The following is an 18,548-nucleotide window of genomic DNA, read 5'->3' as shown; positions in this document are numbered from 1 at the left end:
TTTAGGTCTCTAATGGTCAACAGATCTTAAACGGGTTACTTCCCAGAATCTGTCAGAATCCAAATAGAAAATGATGAAAATAATATAACATGTATTCCGTTATCCCAACCAAAAGTGATCAGAAAAACTTACCAGCTCGGTCTTGTATTTGGCCAGTATGTGCTGCCCAGTTACCCTTTACCAGTGAAGGACATTTGACATTACATATGTGCCCTATGCCCAACTGGCCTTTGCTTCCACAGCCAAATGCATAGATCAACCCTGAAGAAGGCACAAAGGCGAGTGTGTGCTGTCTGCAAGACAAAGAAAGATGCGTTTTGCTGGTTAATGCACAAGGTAAAATACAAAAGTAACATCACTTTTTCACTTAATGTTTCATGCAGGATTCTTCCTACATCCAAACGCTGTAACTGGAAAAATTACCCAATTAATAGGACTCAATTCACAAACCTTGAAAGGATGAAGGGTTTAAACCTGTGAATAAAAGCACACGGATATCTAAAAGGGGCCACTTAACTTGCTGTGCTACCTCACCAGCCTGCTAAAAGGATAGCAAACAGATTAGAGATCCTGAGAAAAACTGGAAAAAGTAAAACGAGGAACTAAATCATGGGAACAATTTTCCACACTTATGTATCCCACTCGGTTTCAGAGATATTTTGAAACCAAGTTATCACATATTGGACAAAGGCTAAGGGATGATTAAACAGGGCAGTTCATTCAGGTTGTTGGACTTGTTCGTGCACATGTGCGCTGCACAGTGCGCTACATATTGTTTTACAGTGGTGTTGCTGATATAAAAGTATAGGATGAAATGGCATCATTTAAAACGCTGTTTTTAGCCATCCAAGATGGATGGTAACCCATTTATGTTTCTGTACGCATTATTTGGGGCAAAGAAATATCACTAGGTTGGAACCAACTATTCCAACATTTTATCTTAAAATGACTTTGCCCGTTGGAGCATTTGTAGGCTTGCACCCTGACTTTTGCTAAATTCTTCTTGTCAGTGTGGCAACCCATGTTGCTCTTGGTCTGGTATCGCTGTGTTAACATACAAAAATCATTTGGGTATGTAAGAAAGTAAATGTTTGTTTTAAATACAACTAAAAAAACAATGCCATATTTGAAAGAATAAAACAGTCTATTTCACAATTTAATTTAATCAATGAACACCAAAGAATAAAAAATGAGGAGTAAAGAAACAATTTGACGACTGGTAAAAATTTACAAGCTCTTTTTCTGATTGCAGTGGGAATACAACATTCAGAAAACTTCAGTCAACATTGTCTGATCTGTGCTGTGCAAATTTAAGAATTCTTAATAATGGAATCTAAAAAAGTGCTCTGTTTCATTAAATCACTTTCAGAAAAACAGAAAAAGAATGTTCGTTTCAATAGACCGTTTCACAGCAACATAGATGGGTTTGGCGCGCCGCTATAAGTGAAATAAAAAATAAATAAAATAACTGTCATTAACTCCATCATATCCATTCCCCACAATTACAAACTGATATTGTGCTGTGCTTATTACTCCTGCAAGAAAGAAAATCCAGTTGGCTTTTACAATTGACTAACATGCATGGATGTCACCACCATTAAAATTCATAAGCAAATGATTCTCGTACATCTGTACTGTTATCCTGAAAATGAAAATCTGACTGGATTTTACTATTCATTTAATTGACAAGCCAAATCCTTAAGCTACAGGCATAGAAAATCATAACAAAACAATAAGCCATGCTAAGGCAAATTTAGCCATCGAGTTGTTTCCAACTTCTCCCAAAACAACACGCCTCCCCTCACCCTCCCGTGAATGTTTGCATCATCCTGCCTTCCTGTCCGAGGTATTTCACATGCTTTTCTAATTAAACATGTCCAAAATCCTTATCTTGTGTGGGCACCATTGTTCCATGTAATCACTCTGGAGATATTCCAAGGTTTCGCCCCAGTCTTCTCGAAACTTCTGGTGGGCCCCTTGTATGTTATATGTTAGCCTTTCCATTGCCGCTTGAGTCCAAACCCTCCTTATTCAATCCATGGACATGGGCGAATTATTCTGTTTCCATTTATGGGCTATTTCGAGCCATGCGCTTATCAAAAGTCCCACAAAGTTCAGTTTTTGTCTATTGGTGAATGTCTGTCCTTGGGGGCCCACAGCCCGCACATCCAAATCGCTTCTCCTATGGTTCCCATTGTCGGGAACACCGCGTTCATATGTGCCTGGATTTCTCCCCAAAATTGTTTTATTTTAAGGCAGCCCCACCATATGTGTCTCAAAGTTCCTTCATTTCTACAGCCCCTCCAGCATGTTTGTGGAGTTCCGGAACATTTGACTAAGCCTTTCCGGCGTGTAGTGCCATTGCAAAAGGATTTTCATCCACATCTCTTGTTTGAATCGCCGGTGTCAATTTTGGGATCATTTTCCATATATATTCCCATTGCCCTTTGGTGATGGTGTCGTTTAGATTGCAGTCCCATCTTTTAATGTAGTTCCATTTCACGTCTTCTATAGAGGTGTTTATAAATTTGTAGGTGTTAGAGATAAATTTTTTTGCGCCTGTGTTTGTCATAAAGTATTTTTCAAATGGGGTTAACTCCCTTGACACTGCTTCTTTAATTCTCGGCGTGTCCAACCAGTGATATATTTGATCGTACCTGTATTTGTCCGTGGTGCTGAGCTTTAGCAGAGCTGTGCAGTCCGCAAAAGATCTTATGGTTGGATCTTCGTACGTATCTGTGACCATTTTACAACCCACTTGTTCCCATTTCCTGAATGCCCCCTTCTCCAGCCCTGGTGGGAATTCGGGATTTCCAAAGATGGGTATGAATGGGGCCGGATCCTTGGTTAGTGTTCCTTTCTGTGTGGCATTGTCCCATATCTCAAGTGCTGCCTTCATGATCTCACTGATTTGTACATTTGGGTGTCTGTTTCTTCCCTATCCAGAGAATACATCTGGTAGGTGTTGTCGCTACCGCTCTGTCTTGGGCTGCCCATAGTTTCTGTGATTCGACAGGTATGCATTCCTTCAGTACCCACAGCTGAGCTGCCTCGTAGTACTTCTTAAAATGTGGTAGTGCACATCCACCTTCACTTCTCAGGGCTGTGAGAACTGCCCTAGATACTCTCTGGGTTTTCCCTTGCCACTTGAAGGACATAATAGTTTTTGTTAGCGTTCTGAAGAAGGATGATGGGATTCTAATTGGAAGGACTTGGAATAGGTATACTAACCTTGGGAGTATAGTCATTCTAATTACCGTTATCCTGCCCCACCATGATATTGATAGGGGGGTTCCATCTCGTTGTTTCTAGTTTAATTTGTTGCAGGATTGCGGGATAGTTTTGTGGGAAAAGGTCTGGTACTTTCCCTGTCAATGTTATTCACAGGTATTTCACCCCCGGTTTCGCCGATTTGAAACGTAATGCCTCAGCCATTTTGTGGGTTTGTGCAGTGTCTCCTGCCAGAGGTAAGGGTTCCGATTTCTGTCTATTGATTTTCAGGCCGGAGAGTGATCCAAATGTGTCGACTTCCTGCATCAGAAGTGGGAGAGATTGCTCTGGGTCCCCCACGGTCACCAGCATATCGTCCGCATATGCTGATATTTTGTGGGAGTATCCTGTCATGTATATGCCCTTTATGTCTTTATTGGCCCTTATCCGTTCCAGCAATGGTTCTAGGAAAATGGCGTATAAGAGAGGGGAGAGCGGGCATCCTTGTTTCGTCCCCCTACTAATATGTATCTTTCTAGTTAGGCTCCCATTAACTGCTGCTCGTATGTTGGGGGAGTTATAGTTTGCTCTTACCATCTGGATGTATGACTCCCCCACCCCCATCTTCCTTAATGTGTTAAAAAGGAGTGACCACTCTACTCGGTCGAACGCTTTCTCTGCGCCCAGAGCGAGGACTATCGCCGGAGATTTCTTGATCCCCGATTTTTCCACCAGGTGGGCTACTCTCCTAATATTGTCATGCGTCTGTCTACCTGGGATGAACCCCGCTTGGTCTTGGTGGATTAGTTTCGGGAGTACCTGTTTAAGTCTGGAGGCCAATATCTTAGTATATAATTTAGCATCTTGATTTATCAGGGCTATGGGACGATATGAACTATGGAGCTGAGGATCCTTTCCCGGTTTCTGAAGAACCAGCATTTTTGCTTCATTCATTGACCTAGTGATATCCCCCGTTATCTTTGAAGGAATTAAATATGTTAGTTAGTATTGGGGCAAGTATATCCTTATATGACTTCTAGAATTGCGCGGTAAAACCATCTGGACCTGGGGTCTTGTTCCTTGGAAGATCTCTTATTGCTATCAAGACCTCTTCCTGTGTGATTTCTTTGCCTAACATCTGTCTGTCCGTTTCTGATACTGTTGGGAGATCTATGCCCTCTAAGTATGAGTTTTGTAGCTTCTCCTCAGGTAGGTCAGATGTGTATAAACGTTGATAGAATTGTGCAAATATGTGGCCTATCTCTTCCGTTTGTGTCCGTCTTTCCCCCTCTCTCATCCCTCAGCACCTTTACCGTCTGATCTTGTTTTTGCCCTTTGAGTTGTCTAGCCAGATATGTGTCTGCTTTATTGGCTTTTACATAGTACCAGTGCTTCAATCTTAGCAGGTGTCTTTCTGCTTTTTTCATGCGGAGGGAGTCCAGCTGGCCCTGGACGTGTCTGAGTGCTTTATGCAGCTTTGGGGTGGATTTCTGCATAAGTTCTGCCTGGATCTTTGCCATGTTATCTTCTAGTTGTTTTTACCATTGGATGTTTTGTTTCTTCCTTATTTTCTTTAGGGCTATCAAGGGTACCTGGCTAATTGCTTTTAGGGCCTCCCATTGTGTTTCAACAGAGATATCTGGAAGATTGTTTAGTTCTAGGTATTCCGTAATGTGTTCACGCAATGTGTTTCCTGACACTGGGTCTCTAATTATCTCCTCAGGGAGCCGCCAATTCCATAACCCCGGAGATTTATGAAGCAAGGTTATTTCTGGACCCTATATCTGATCCGTGTGTTTTGCCCAGGAGGCCCGTCGTGACCCAAAGATAATCTATCCTGGACATTGTACCATATACATGTGAAAAATATGTGTAATCCCAGCTGAATGGGGTTGGTATGCCTCCATACATCTTCCAAGGATAGGTTAGTCATTTTCTGTTTTAATGTGTTTGATGGGGTTCCCAACGAGTTGTTTTAATATCCATTTGCAACATTTCCAAATTTAAAACAAAGGATAATTAAAATGAATAGGAAACCGGTGTTCCCACAGATTTAAACTGTCATCCTGATTTAAACACTCACATTCAGATTGTTTATTCAATGCTGGTGTAATCACCAGTTGGGACTTAGGGAAAAAGCTAAACACTTGTACAAATCACTTGGTTCACCCACAAAATGACTTAAATTTCTCTCTATCAGGAGACATTTTACAATGAATCGCCCCACCTATTTTCTGGATTGGGGCACAGTGCTGTTAGAATGCATCAATATTAGGTTTCACTACAGAAAAAAAAAAAACTTCAACTCTGAATTCTTTTAAGTTAACTGATTTTTAGTGAACATTTTTATGAATACAACAGCAAGTACAGGAGCTAAAATACTGATTGAAAGAACAAGGGGAGACAGAATAAGTAAAGCCATTGCAATGGTTATATAGTTCCAAATGTTGACTATATTAAGTACAATATAATAACAATCAGAATGTTACTAATGAAATCTACTGTATGAATTGGAACAAACGAGAGACAGACATGACAAACTTAGAAACAAATAGGGAAATAGCAGGAAGGGGGAGGATAACCTTGTATATAAAGAGGACAATTTACACCAAGTAATTATTAAAGGCATTCCATTTGTTATAAAAATGTAGGTAGAGCCTTAGATGAGAGACATTATTTTTCAATTCTATGAAAGGAGCAGCCAGCATTCCACCATGATTTGTGTGATAGTTTCTGTGCATTTTTCCAGTTGGACGCAATGAGGTGAAAAGCAACATACAGCAAAATATTTAATAATTCAGGTGAGGAGACAGATCACATTAAAGGATTCGCTAATACACTAATCACAACATTACATAATGGAAGGGGTTCCTGAAAAAAAAATAGTTTGTAAGCATTTCCAAACTTGTGCCCAGAATGAAAAGACAAAATGTGCAGTTAAAGATTGAATGGATAAAATCTGTGGAAGAAGACTGACAAGACAAGTATAAACTATGATTGGAGCAAGTCATTTTAGCAACCCGGAGTTAAATACGCCCTATGTAATGTAAAATAATGTGATTGTGTAAGGTTTGCGGCCACAGAGGTGGTAAAGCATGGTTTCCAGATTTTAGTCCATATCACTTGAGAGATTTGTAAATCCCAATCAGATTCCCATAGTACAGTAAGTTTAGAATTAGTGCCATTGGGTTTGTTAAGAATGGAGTAAAATGTTGATGCTTTAGAAGAGTGAGAGCATGAGCCCAATTCAATATATTTTTAAGGAGCTTTTGGGGAATAATGGGGGCAGCTTTGGAAATGAGATTTGTAAGACTAGTATATATTTTGAAATCGGATTCATTTAAATTGAATCGGGTGCAAAATTAATGAAAAGGTATGGGTAGGTTATTAGCGAACATACGTGTGACTAGAAATATTCCTGCGGGCAATTATTTTTCTCTATGTGTGGAACTGGTTGGCTGTTGTGCGCACGTTATTTTCCATGTGCACAGCTGACTGTGCATTGTGAGCATGTGTATTTAGTGAACTACTGTTGCAGAAGAGAGTTTGAAAAGGAATTTCCTCTTCCAAACCAATGCAATTCTTGACAAATCTTACAACACATAGGCTAAAATAAAATATTGCATATATGATTATACAGAAGAATCATCAACCAGTCCAAGACTTGAACATCTGCCACAGTACCTTGCAAACCTTTTATGCCATTGGAAAATCACTCATGAGTACTACAAAACACAAATATCTCTTGTCAAAACTGATGTGGCTGTCAAGAAATTCAGACAGAATACAAAATTTGCTGATAGATTAATGGCAATTAAAAGAAATGTGTCGCAAACATGCTGATAGGAGTTCAAGTGTCATTTTAATGAAGTAATTCAAGGCCCAAGAGAACATGCTTCTATTCATTTGTGTCGGGATGATAATTACATCAGAATGACTGCACCTCAGAGTATGATGATCAAAAATTCCTGTGCCTCTGCTTACTAGCCACATTACGTTCTTCTGTGGGTAGTTATAACACCATTTTACAGCTAAGAGACATATGCACCATCAATTTTTACACCCTAAAAAAAAAGAAAATGTGCCTAACAAAAACTAGAAACAATGAACATATTGTTGTTTCAACCCACAAAGCTCCACTGATATTTTTTCGAATTAGTGACCACAAAAGCACTGGCATAGGGAGTAACTCTAATATTAATGCCTGTGCTCGATCCGCGCCCAGCAATGCCACTAGACCACCAGGGATCTGTTTGTGATGTGGGGGGAGAGGGCCACCGCCCCCCAAAGCATGGGGCCACACGTACTGGCCTCCCTGGGGGCAGATGGTTGATCATCTGCCCCCAGGGAAGGGAGCAAAAGAAATACAAAACAAAAAAAATACAAAGAATTTGAGTGGGGGTGGGGGGCCACTAGACCATCAGGATTATTTCACAATGAAAGGGGGGAGGCCCTCTCCCCCCACCCTAAGTGGATGGGGTGGGCACCTCATGTAGCCCTCCCTGGGGGCAGATTGCTGCCCCTATCTGCCCCCATGGAGGGCTACATGAGATGCCCCCCATCCATTTGGGGTGTGAGGGAGAGGGCCACCAGAAATCTTGGTGCAGGACCCCCCCCCAGCATGGGGCTGCATGTATTTGCCCCCTTGGGGGCAGATGGATACCCATCTACCCCTAGGGAAGGGGCCAAAAAATAATAATAAATGTAGATTTGGGTGGCAGGTGGGGGGCACCCTAAACCACCAGCAACTTATATAATGAAACGGGGGGGGGGGTGGCCCTTTCACCCACCACCCCAAATGGATGGGGGGGGCTCTCATGTAGCCCTCCCTGGGGGCAGATCGCTAGTGCAATCTTGCAATCTTCCCCTAGGAAGGGGCAAATGTGTTTTTACTGGGGGCTGAGGGTCAGTAGACCACCAGTGATGGCTTGAAACGGGGGCCGTGATCAGAGAGTAGTAGTTCTGATTTGTTTTTGCTGGGGTGACCATAGGTAAAAAATGTTTTTTGTTTTGTTTACAGCTTTTTCTACATGAGCAGCTGCAACGTTGTGGGAGTACTGTTTTTTATTATTCTATGGTTAGGGCCCATTGTCAGTGGGGTGGGTGGGACTGGGGCTGGATTGTTGGTGATGTGGGCGGGAGTGGGCCATCTGGTGAGATATTTTGGTGGGCTGGGACACATCTGCAGTGTCAGGCCACAAATTGCTCCCCATGCCAGCCTAACATTGGTGTTTCCCTGGGAGCGGCAGTCTCCCATGTGGGTTGAGCGTCAGCAAGCCCAGGCTGCACCTCTGGCTCTGCTGCGTTACAGATGTCACCTCCGGGGAGGAATGGGGATCCTGCCGGGGCTCCCCGGAACTGCTGCTGGACTTGGGGACGGTCGATCCACATGGGAAAGGCGCCCAAGGCCGGAGGCATCACCTCCGACCGTCCTGGAGTTCTGGCTGGCCTGGGGTACCACTTTTCCCTCTGGGAAAGGACAGGGACCCTGCCGGGGCTCCCTGTAACTGTTGCTGCACTTGGGGATGGTCAACCCACATGACCATAACCCGCCACGCCCCCGACAATCCTGGAGATATGGCGGGTCTGCGGTACAGCTTCTCCCTCCAGGAAAAGATGGGGAATCTGCCAGGGCTCCCTGGAACTACCACTGTGATTGGAGATGATAGACCCACATGGGAGACGGATGCCCAAGGCCGGGGACATAACCCCCGACCATCCTGGAGCGCTGGCTGGGCTGCGTTACAGAATTTCCCCCTGGGGAGGGAAGGGACTCTTGCTGGGGCTCCCTGGCGCTGACGCTGTGCTTGGGGACGGTACACCCACATGGGAAACTGATGCCCATGGCCGGGGACATCACCTCCAACCGTCCTGGAGTTCTTGCTGGCCTGTGTAACTGTACTGTTACAGAAGAAAGCGAGGCCGGCAGCATTTGACGTTGTTAGGTATAGGAGAAAGGAAGCAACTCAACGTCTTAGAAGCAGAGAGAAACATGCACGCAAACACATTACACAAGCTGGCAAAGCCTTAGCACATGACCAGCTTAAAGATGAAGACGGCATAAGAAAAATGGATAGGGGTTTCCAATTAGAAGTGCAGAAAATATATCTGTCACAAGATTTGCATGCATCTGATGAATTAATAAATACATTATTAAATGAGAGAACGTCTCCTACCGCACCGCCTCCATACGTTTCGCCACAACCACAGCCACAAGCACCACAAGTGCAACCAGCATTGCCTGCACCAGCCACACATTTCAATAGTTTTCCTTTGCCTCCTAGTGCACACGACTTTACTCTTACTTTCATTACCGACTGTTTCTAGCACTCCACTGTTGACACAGGACAAAACTATTGACGATCCAAGGATTGTAACTCGTAGCACGATATCGTCTACACGGAAGAGGGAATTACAGGACTGGGCAAAAAAATATATAGAATGAGGTGACGAAGCAGCGACTTCGCAATTCTCATCAGACCATGGGGGTATTCCCTAACAAAAGGTTTTGTTAGAACAGATGGGTTTATATTTAGCCAAGGTTTGGGGTGATTTAACTTATTCGACAGTACCAAAAGAATTGCGGGATTTTAATTTTTTGTCTCGTACTAGAGATACTGCACTGAAAGTGCGCAACAATGTGTCAAAACAATTTTTATATAAACATGAATTAGATCATCTGCATCAAGTAGCATTAGCCGAAAGCACATGATTGCTATCATATGTGCAGAAGAAATGTTGGCCACTGTCAAAAATAGTCAGCAAAGAAACACGCATCTATACAAGAGATGCTTTTAGATGGATTTCGGGTGCCTCCATTACACCTATTGGAGTACACAACACATTTAACCAATATTCTCCATCTATGCAGAGAAAGGTATTACAAGTTATGGTAGAGTACTTGCAAGATGAATGAAAAATAATTTTTGCTGTCCTGCTGACATTATGGTAATTTATAAACGTGCGTTTTCTGCTGAAACCGCACTAACTTCATTGTCACTCGATTAGCTTTACTCCTTTATAAACGATTGACCATTCCTACGATGCAATTGCCTATGAGAGAGGTTCCTCCAACTCTTGTCCCGAAGGTAGAGTAACTGCTGTAGGGGGGAGCAGCTGCCACGACTATTACAGCCCATTATATTTCACAGTTTGTTCATGTTCCGTTTTTGCGACAGGAAGTAAACGCTCTTAAGCAATCGATTCCAGCCATTCAAAAGAATCCTACAGGATTTTACAAAGAAATAAAGTCCGTTTTGAATTAATCAGTTTTCACTTAAGTGATATCGATTTACTGTTCCCTGGAATTTTACGGACAGACTTATGGAAGCAAATTAGAACTATAGACGACAAAGCTGCCATGGGAGATACTTGGATTGGTTGGAATTAGCTGATTGGTCTAGGAAAGCTGGAGAAAAACCGCTGCAGAACATATTAATGTTACCGAACCACATAGTGACTAAACTTAAAGCTTTAGTGCCTGAAAAGAGAATTATTTGTGATAAACTCACTGCATGTATGCAAGGAGAGACAGAGGGAGCATCAGATTTCAATAGATTTGAACAAGTGTTTTCAGATTTCAGCGGTCAGGACTGGAGTACAGAGCCAGGGAAGAGATAATTTGTTGACAAATTTGTGCGAGGATTGCTGCCGGACATTCAGTCGCAGATTACAGCTTCTGAAAGTGCATGGCAGGTGAAATCTCCGTCATACGTTTTGCATATGGCTCAGTACTACAAAAATAAAGTAAATAATGAGAAAGAAGATAGAGAAGAAGAAAGGAGATTTAAAAACTAGCGTACTTCTGCAACAGATTAGGAGAAGTACGGGGTGGAAATAATGGGAATGCACAATCGAGAAACCAGTTCATGCTACAAACAGGGCCAGTACATGTAAACCAATGTGCCTATTGTAGACAAGAGGGTCAGTGGAGGGCACAGTGTCCGACCCTCCAGCAAAGAGCAGCGAATGGGACTATTGGTAGAAGATCAAGAACACACAATGGCATGCCCGGTGTGAATAGAAATCAGCTTGCTCAGAATCAACAGAACCAGCCACAGGATAATAATACAATAATCAGTCAGCAAAAGAATACTGGTAATACAAACACTTTTGACACTAATTTGCATTCCTATTTTACTGAATATTTCACATCTGATGATGTTCTGTTTCGCAAGGACAGCCCGAAGCAGAGTCTGGAACCTATTCCTATAGTCCAGAAAGGACCCTACGTTGAAATGTAAGTTGGGAATAGAGAGCATGTTTTTCTAGTATACACGGGGGCACAGAGGTGTTCCATTGATCATCTGTGGGTTCCAGATATCCCACTGTCAGGGTAGAATAATGTTTCCATAGGGTTGTCTGGTACTCCAGTAATGATTCCGGTTTCTCGACCAGTAGCGATAGCTTTGGGTACATTAACTGACACATGTCCATTTTTGTTGACTACGAATTGTGGCGAGAATCATCTGGCATTAAATTTGTTGAAGAAATGGAATGCAGTGATTTACTGCTCGCCGGATGGAGTGTATTTAACCATTTCACCCCAGCTGAATTCCACTTCACAATTTATGACTTTGCCTTTACCGAGTGAGTTACAGCAAGTGCCTACGCACTTATGGGCAGTAAACGACAACGATGTAGGGATACTAAATGTTGAACCTGTATGAATAGTATTGAAATCCAGTATTACATTGCCACATATTCCGCAGTATAAAGTATCTGTAGAGGGTGAACAGGCGCTTAAAAGTATTGTTTCGGATTTAATACATCATGGCGTTATTGAAGCGATTTCTGGTAGTACATGTAATAGTCCGGTTCTGCCCGTCTATAAGAAAGGTGATCATGCTTTACCCTACCGTTTTGTTATTGATTTGCGCGCGATTAACAAGGTAGTAGCACCACAATTCCCCATTATCCCTGACATCACCACTATCTTAACTATGATTCCTGCTACGGCTCCGCATTTTTCTGTTATCGATTTGAAAAATGCATTCTTCATCTTACCCATCAATCCAGACAGAAGATACTTGTTTGCATTTTCGCTAGGAGGATGCTCTTTTACTTTCAACGCGTACCACAGGGATACACAGAGTCCTAGTATTTACAGTATAGCACTCAAGGAACAACTCAACATGCTCGAATGGCCTTCCACTTTCACATTGATGACCTACGTATAGCCACAGATTCTGCAAGGCGGGCACTGTTTCATTATTAAAAGCATCTAGCTGAACATGTTCATACAGCTTCATTGAAAAAATTCTAATATTGTCGATATGAGGTCGCCTATTTAGGCTATCTCCTGTCAAAGGATGGTAGACGGCTTGCACCTGAACATATAAGAAGCATCTCTTGTATGACAATTCCAAATACGCAGAAAGAAGTCAGGGCCTTTATCGGCATGGCTTCATATTGTAGGCAATGGATTCAAATTCTTCACTGTTAATTAAGCCAATGTTGGCATTAACTAGAAAGGTTGTAACTATACTGTTACCTTGGGATACAAATTGTCAAGAAGCTTTTGATTTGCTCAAAACTGCGTTATGTGCGGTGTCAGTTTTGGGCACACCAAATTATAGAAATTATTTTGTTTAATTTGTCCATGAGAGGGATGAATGTGCCTTGGCTGTTCTGACACAGGAACATGGGGGAAGAAGTAGACTGTGTGGTTACTTTTCCTCCACGTTAGACCCTGTTGCATGCGCTTTGCCAAAATGTCTAAGGGCTGCAGCTGCTGCTACCGCCTCAGTCAAAGAAAGTGAGGGTATGGTCTTGGGTCACCCCTTGACCATAATGGTACCCCACTCAGTGGTTGTTCTGTTAAATAGGATGCAGACTCAGCATCTCACATCTGCCAGACTCACGAAGTATGAATTGATTTTATTTGCACCTCACATCAAAATTAAGAGATGCTGTTCTTTGAATCCGGCTGAACTATTGCCTCCTTTAAATGAGGAGTGCACTGATAATACATTTCATGACTGTCTGTACATTACTGAACAAGATACGAAGGCAAAATCGATCTGAGCGATACACCATTACCATCGCCAGAACGAGAGCTGTTTTGTGATGGCTCTTGTTTTAAACTACCTGATGGCACTTCTACTGCTGCCTATGCAATCACCACCTTAGATAGCATTATTAAATAATTCCACACAACTCTCCCCAGGCTCCCTTTGACTAGAGCTTGGAGATATCCCAAGGGTTCAGAGTTAACATATACACTGACAGTCAGTGTGCCTTTGGAGTCGCTCACAACTTGGTAGATTGTGGGCTAAAAGGGGATTTTTAACATCTTATGGTGCAAAAATTCAGCAGTGTCCTTTGATAGTACAACTGTTATCTGCATAAGTCCTATCTAAACAATTAGCTATATTGAAATGCGCAGCACACCAGAGGGTGACTAACGACATTGGAAAAGGAAATGCCTTTGCAGACAAAATAGTTAAACAGACTGCCACTGACCCTGACTCACGGATGTATGTGTTAGATTCTACGAAATGGATTGCTGAAACTGGGGTGATGGAGGAGGGCATTACTAGTGTGAAAGAAATACAGGCTGGGGCCCAGAAGGAAGAAATTGAAAGTTGGGCTTCAGGACCTGCGATATTGGACAATAAGAGATGTTGGGTAGATCGGGGAGAACAGAGATGGATGCTGCCCAATGCCTACGTAACACTGATAGTCACTATGGCACATGGACCAGCACACAAACGCAAAGAGCATTTTCAAACATTAAGCTGCAGTTCGGTATAACAATAACATTCCCAAAGCTGCAGCGCAACTAGTTCAGCACTGTATGATTTGCTTACGACATAATATTGGTAAGGGCACACCGGCACGTAGAGGTAGTTTTGGACCTCCCGCTATGCCATTCGAAGTGATACACTTTGACTTCATTCCAATGGAAAGATGCAAAACTACAAATGTGTTGGTAGTAATATGCGCCTTTAGTAAATGGGTCAAAGCCTTACCTCTGAAGGATAACACCACCATGTCCACTGCCAAAGTAATGTTGAAAGAACACTTCCCTAGATATGGGCTTCCCACTTCCCAGAGTAATTTGGTCCGATAATGGACTGAATTTTATAGCAGCTATCATACTACAAGTATGCAAGGCGCTACAAATAGATAAAGAGATTACTTTCAGCACGGCATCCCCAGAGTGCCGGTTTGGTGGAACGTTTTAATGGTATCCTTAAGAATAAACCAGCAAAGATATGTGCACATAGCAAATTGAAATGGCCCAATGCTTTCCCCTTAGCCTTACTGTCCATGAGAACAGCAGCAGAGTCTAAAACGGGACTCTCTCCTTATAAGATTGTTCTGGGGAGACCTGCTAATATATGGAATGCACCCTAAGAAACCGAACGAAGTGGAGTATCCACTAATAACTGATTACTGTGACCAATTGACTCAAAACCTGCGTTTGATTCACCAACAGGTTCGAGCTGCCTTGCCTGAGAAATATGAAGGACCTGGTCATCGCATTCGATCTGGGGACTTCGTTTTGGTGAAGGACTTCGAGAGAAAGTATTGTCTTGCAGCTCGTTGGAAAGGACCTTATCAGGTGCTACTGGCTACTCAGACAGCTGTTCAAGTTCACAGAAATCGCCACTGGATTCATGCAGCGCACCTAAAACGAGTGCCCATGCCTTTCCCTGCAACAAATGGGATAAGGAGGGGGTTGTTAATGATCCTGCTGCCCACAAAGATGTGCCTGTGGACAAGGGCTATTCTGATCAGGGGCTAAATTTTGGGCCCAAACGACGACTCGAGAATTCTTCACTTTCTTCAGAATCTGTTTCTTTATTCACCGATCACACTGTACCTGGAGTCACAAGGTACAACCTTCGCCCACAGAACATAGATAGGGAATGACATTTCTGCTAGACTAGGAAAGTGTGGTAAGAATAATTTAAAAGAGGAAACAAGCCATTGGCATCCCCTAGAGCTACACAGACAACAAACCAGTAATCGAGATGGAAAAGGAATGAACATGAGCATATAGCGATGATTATGCGGCAGCGTTGATGAAAGCAATTTCCATTATCAATAACAGTGATTTGGAAACAATACAACAACCTAACAACTGGGATGAGGTAGTCCAACTGAGAAAAGGACTCATACGAACAGAACTGCATCGAGCAATAATGCTGGAGTACCTCAGGAATAAAGCCTTGCCTCAAGGTCTAGTGATCCACAACGAACCCCGTCTCTTCTTGGAGAATGAAAAATTCTGTGTTCAATGGAGCTATATCGCGAACCGGTGTGGGCGAGATTGGCTTATACTAATCATCGATACAGCCAAGGAAACCTGCGAAAAATTACGGGTAGATCTTAAAAGAAATCGAAGAGGATATTAATAAACTCGCCTCAATGGACACATATAAAAAGAGAATTGAAGAAATCGAAAAAAGAAATTAAGGATTTCAAGACCAGTAACACACAGGAAAGAATTCAAAGATTTAAGAAAGACCCGACACGGTTTAGTCACAAGCGTGTATTCCCCTATGTCAAAAATGACTATAAATCTACTTTTCAGCAACAAGGAGCACCGAATCGCTCCAATCGACGGGTGAGGTTCAGGGGTACTTCATATAGTACCAGTAATGACTCCAGCAATCCAGACAATCTGGATGAAGGTACCTCGACTAATAAAACACCAATGAGAGGCAGAAGCTAAGGAACGAGACGCCAAGGCAATAATGGGAGAAAATCTACCAGGCCTATTTTATACCAAGGACCACCCAGAGGCAACTGGGACCAGGACAGACGACAAGCCAGGAGCAGGAATCGCTTTTAGTGAATATCTCAAACTATACCCCTACACTAATGGAAGAAATAGTCCTTAACAAAGGGTTAGGTTTTGTAATAACAAAGGAACACACCCCCTTTGAATTCCGCATTGAATTCAACAAACTGATGAGAACTATTCACTTAAAAGAATTCTTCGCTAACAACGAAACTGGCAACAAGACTAGCATCATCACCAACCATACTGGACTCCAGAACCCTTTGACCTTCTGTGCTCCAACCAGTAGCCACTCCCCAGAGTCCCTGGTTTTTCAAAACAGGCTACTGGCTGAGATAGAAAAACCCGAACAAGAAAAATCTAGACCTTTCCAAAATATGTCCAGACTGGGAAAAGAGGCGATTGAATCTCTGGCAGAGAACAATCAGATCATCATTAAGAAGGCAGATACAGGGTGCGGCATTGTCATCATGAACCGGGAGGACTACGTCAACGAATGCATGAATCAACTGAGCAATACAACCTATTATAAGAAATTACATGAGGATCCCACTAAAAAACTACAGGACACGATTGCATTGAAAACCTCGAAGGCACTGGAGAGTGGCTGATCTCGAGACAAGAAGCAGAATTCCTTACTAGCAAAAAACCGAATATACCAATGTTTTACTGTCTGCCAAAGATGCACAAAACCCTGGAGAAGCCACCTGGACGACCCATTGTATCAGGGATTAACTCGGTGGTAGAGCCTCTGTCGAAATATGCATATCATTACTTAAAAGGACATGCAAGATTAATGCAGTCCTATTTAAAAGACACCACAGCAGTGATTAGACTCTTTGAAAATCTGGAATTTAACAGCAACAAACATTTAATGGTGGGTATGGATATTGTATCATTGTATACCAATATCCCTCAGCAAGCCACAATTGAGACAGTGGAAGAAATTCTACTTATGAGACTGGATACAGACCTGGTACTATCTTCTTTCATTCCTTGGTGCACAGAAACTGCACTGACCAACAATTACTTCGAATTTGAAGGTTTTTTTTTACCGACAGAAGGAACCGCGATGGGGGCCACTATGGCCCCTAGTCTTGCAAACCTATATGTAGCGTTTTTTCGAAAAACAGCACATATACCCTGAGACCAACCCCTACAGAAACAAGATCCTTAAATGGACCAGATATATAGATGGCATCTTGATCATATGTGAAGGCTCCACAGAAGACACTACGGGATTCCTGAACTGGATCAATGCGCTCAACCCACATTTACAATCTACTATGACAGTTAAAAACACCGCAACCAACTTCTTGGACCCGACGATCTTCCATCAATCAGGACAACTATTAGTGAAACCCTACCACAAACCTAAAGACAGAAACTCCTTGCTTGATTACACAAGCCATCATGTCAAACATCTCTAGGATAACTTACCGTTTGGACAATTTCTCAGGCTTAAGAGAAATAGTTCCCAAAATGCCATCTACAAGGAAGAAGCGAAGACCCTGAGTCAAAAACTACGGAGATGAGGCTACCGAGAAAAACAATCAGAAAAGCTGCCAAAAGAGCCAGCAACAACAGGGAAGCATTGCTAGAAACTAAACAAGCCAAAAGCCCAGAGTAGAGACATGTCTGTGTGACCACATTTACAGATTTAAGTTTAAAAATTAGAAATGTGATCCAAAAACATTGGAAGATGTTCAACAGTTCCAAGATACCTCTAGCATGTCCAGTCTTCGCATACAAGAAAAGCACCTCTATCGGCAACAGAGTCAGTACCAGCAAATTAAAAATCAGCCACAAACAGAACCGTAACAACTCCACCCTCTGGAACACCGGGATACCTAAGGGACACCATCCCTGCGGCTCCTGTGGTGTATGTAAAATGACTAAGAAAAGCCAGGAAGTGGACATAGGTACCAACAAAAAATGGACACAACAGAGTTTTTGAAATTGCAACACAACCCACTTGATCTACCTGATAAGATACCCCTATGGCCTACTCTATGTGGGGAAAACTAATCGAAATATTAAGACAAGAATAATTGAACACAGGAGCTGCCTAAAAAAAGACAAAAAAACAGACAAGGCCCCCTTGGTTAAAGACTTCCAAGAAAAAACCCACAAGGACTTCACATGGACAGTGCTATAAGTCCTGAAGGGTGACAACACGGTCCAGCTAGAAAATCTACTCCTAAAAAAGGAACAGGAGATGATTTATATAATAAAAAGCAACACATTAGGACTGAATGAAGCCATAGAGTGGCATAAAATCAAGCAATAAGGCAAGAACCAACTGAGGAAACCAGCGTACCCTCAACCAACCTCCAACACAAAGCTAACCCACGCCACCTCCAACCAGAAAGGAGAACCACCACTTAGGTAGGGGGGCCTTATCCCAACACTAGCTCTACCACTCCTAAATAATAGAGTACCCAGTTACACACCTGAAGTAGGACCAAACTAGAACCAAGGCTCTAGATACCTTCCACAGATAGATATATATAGTATGCAAGCCTACAATACCCCCAGGGAAGGACTGGCTAAATTGTGAATTCGCACTTGGACAACATACATG

General features: G+C 42.5%; 1 protein-coding gene across 2 annotated transcripts in view; it reads right to left on the bottom strand.

Moving 5' to 3' along the window:
- Positions 1-18,548, bottom strand: part of HERC3 (HECT and RLD domain containing E3 ubiquitin protein ligase 3) — a 1,960,519-nt gene that overhangs the window by 1,047,875 nt on the left and 894,096 nt on the right. For both annotated transcript variants that reach the window (XM_069630741.1, XM_069630742.1), the window contains one exon: positions 133-293. In XM_069630741.1, coding sequence (XP_069486842.1) covers positions 133-293 — 161 coding nt within the window. The remainder of the gene's footprint in view (positions 1-132; positions 294-18,548) is intronic.

This window comes from Ambystoma mexicanum, chromosome 6q (assembly GCF_040938575.1).
Source record: "Ambystoma mexicanum isolate Mex_15411 chromosome 6q, UKY_AmexF1_1, whole genome shotgun sequence".
Taxonomy (NCBI): domain Eukaryota; kingdom Metazoa; phylum Chordata; class Amphibia; order Caudata; family Ambystomatidae; genus Ambystoma; species Ambystoma mexicanum.
Note: the sequence above shows the minus strand (reverse complement) of the source record. Positions and strands in the feature narration are given on the sequence as shown.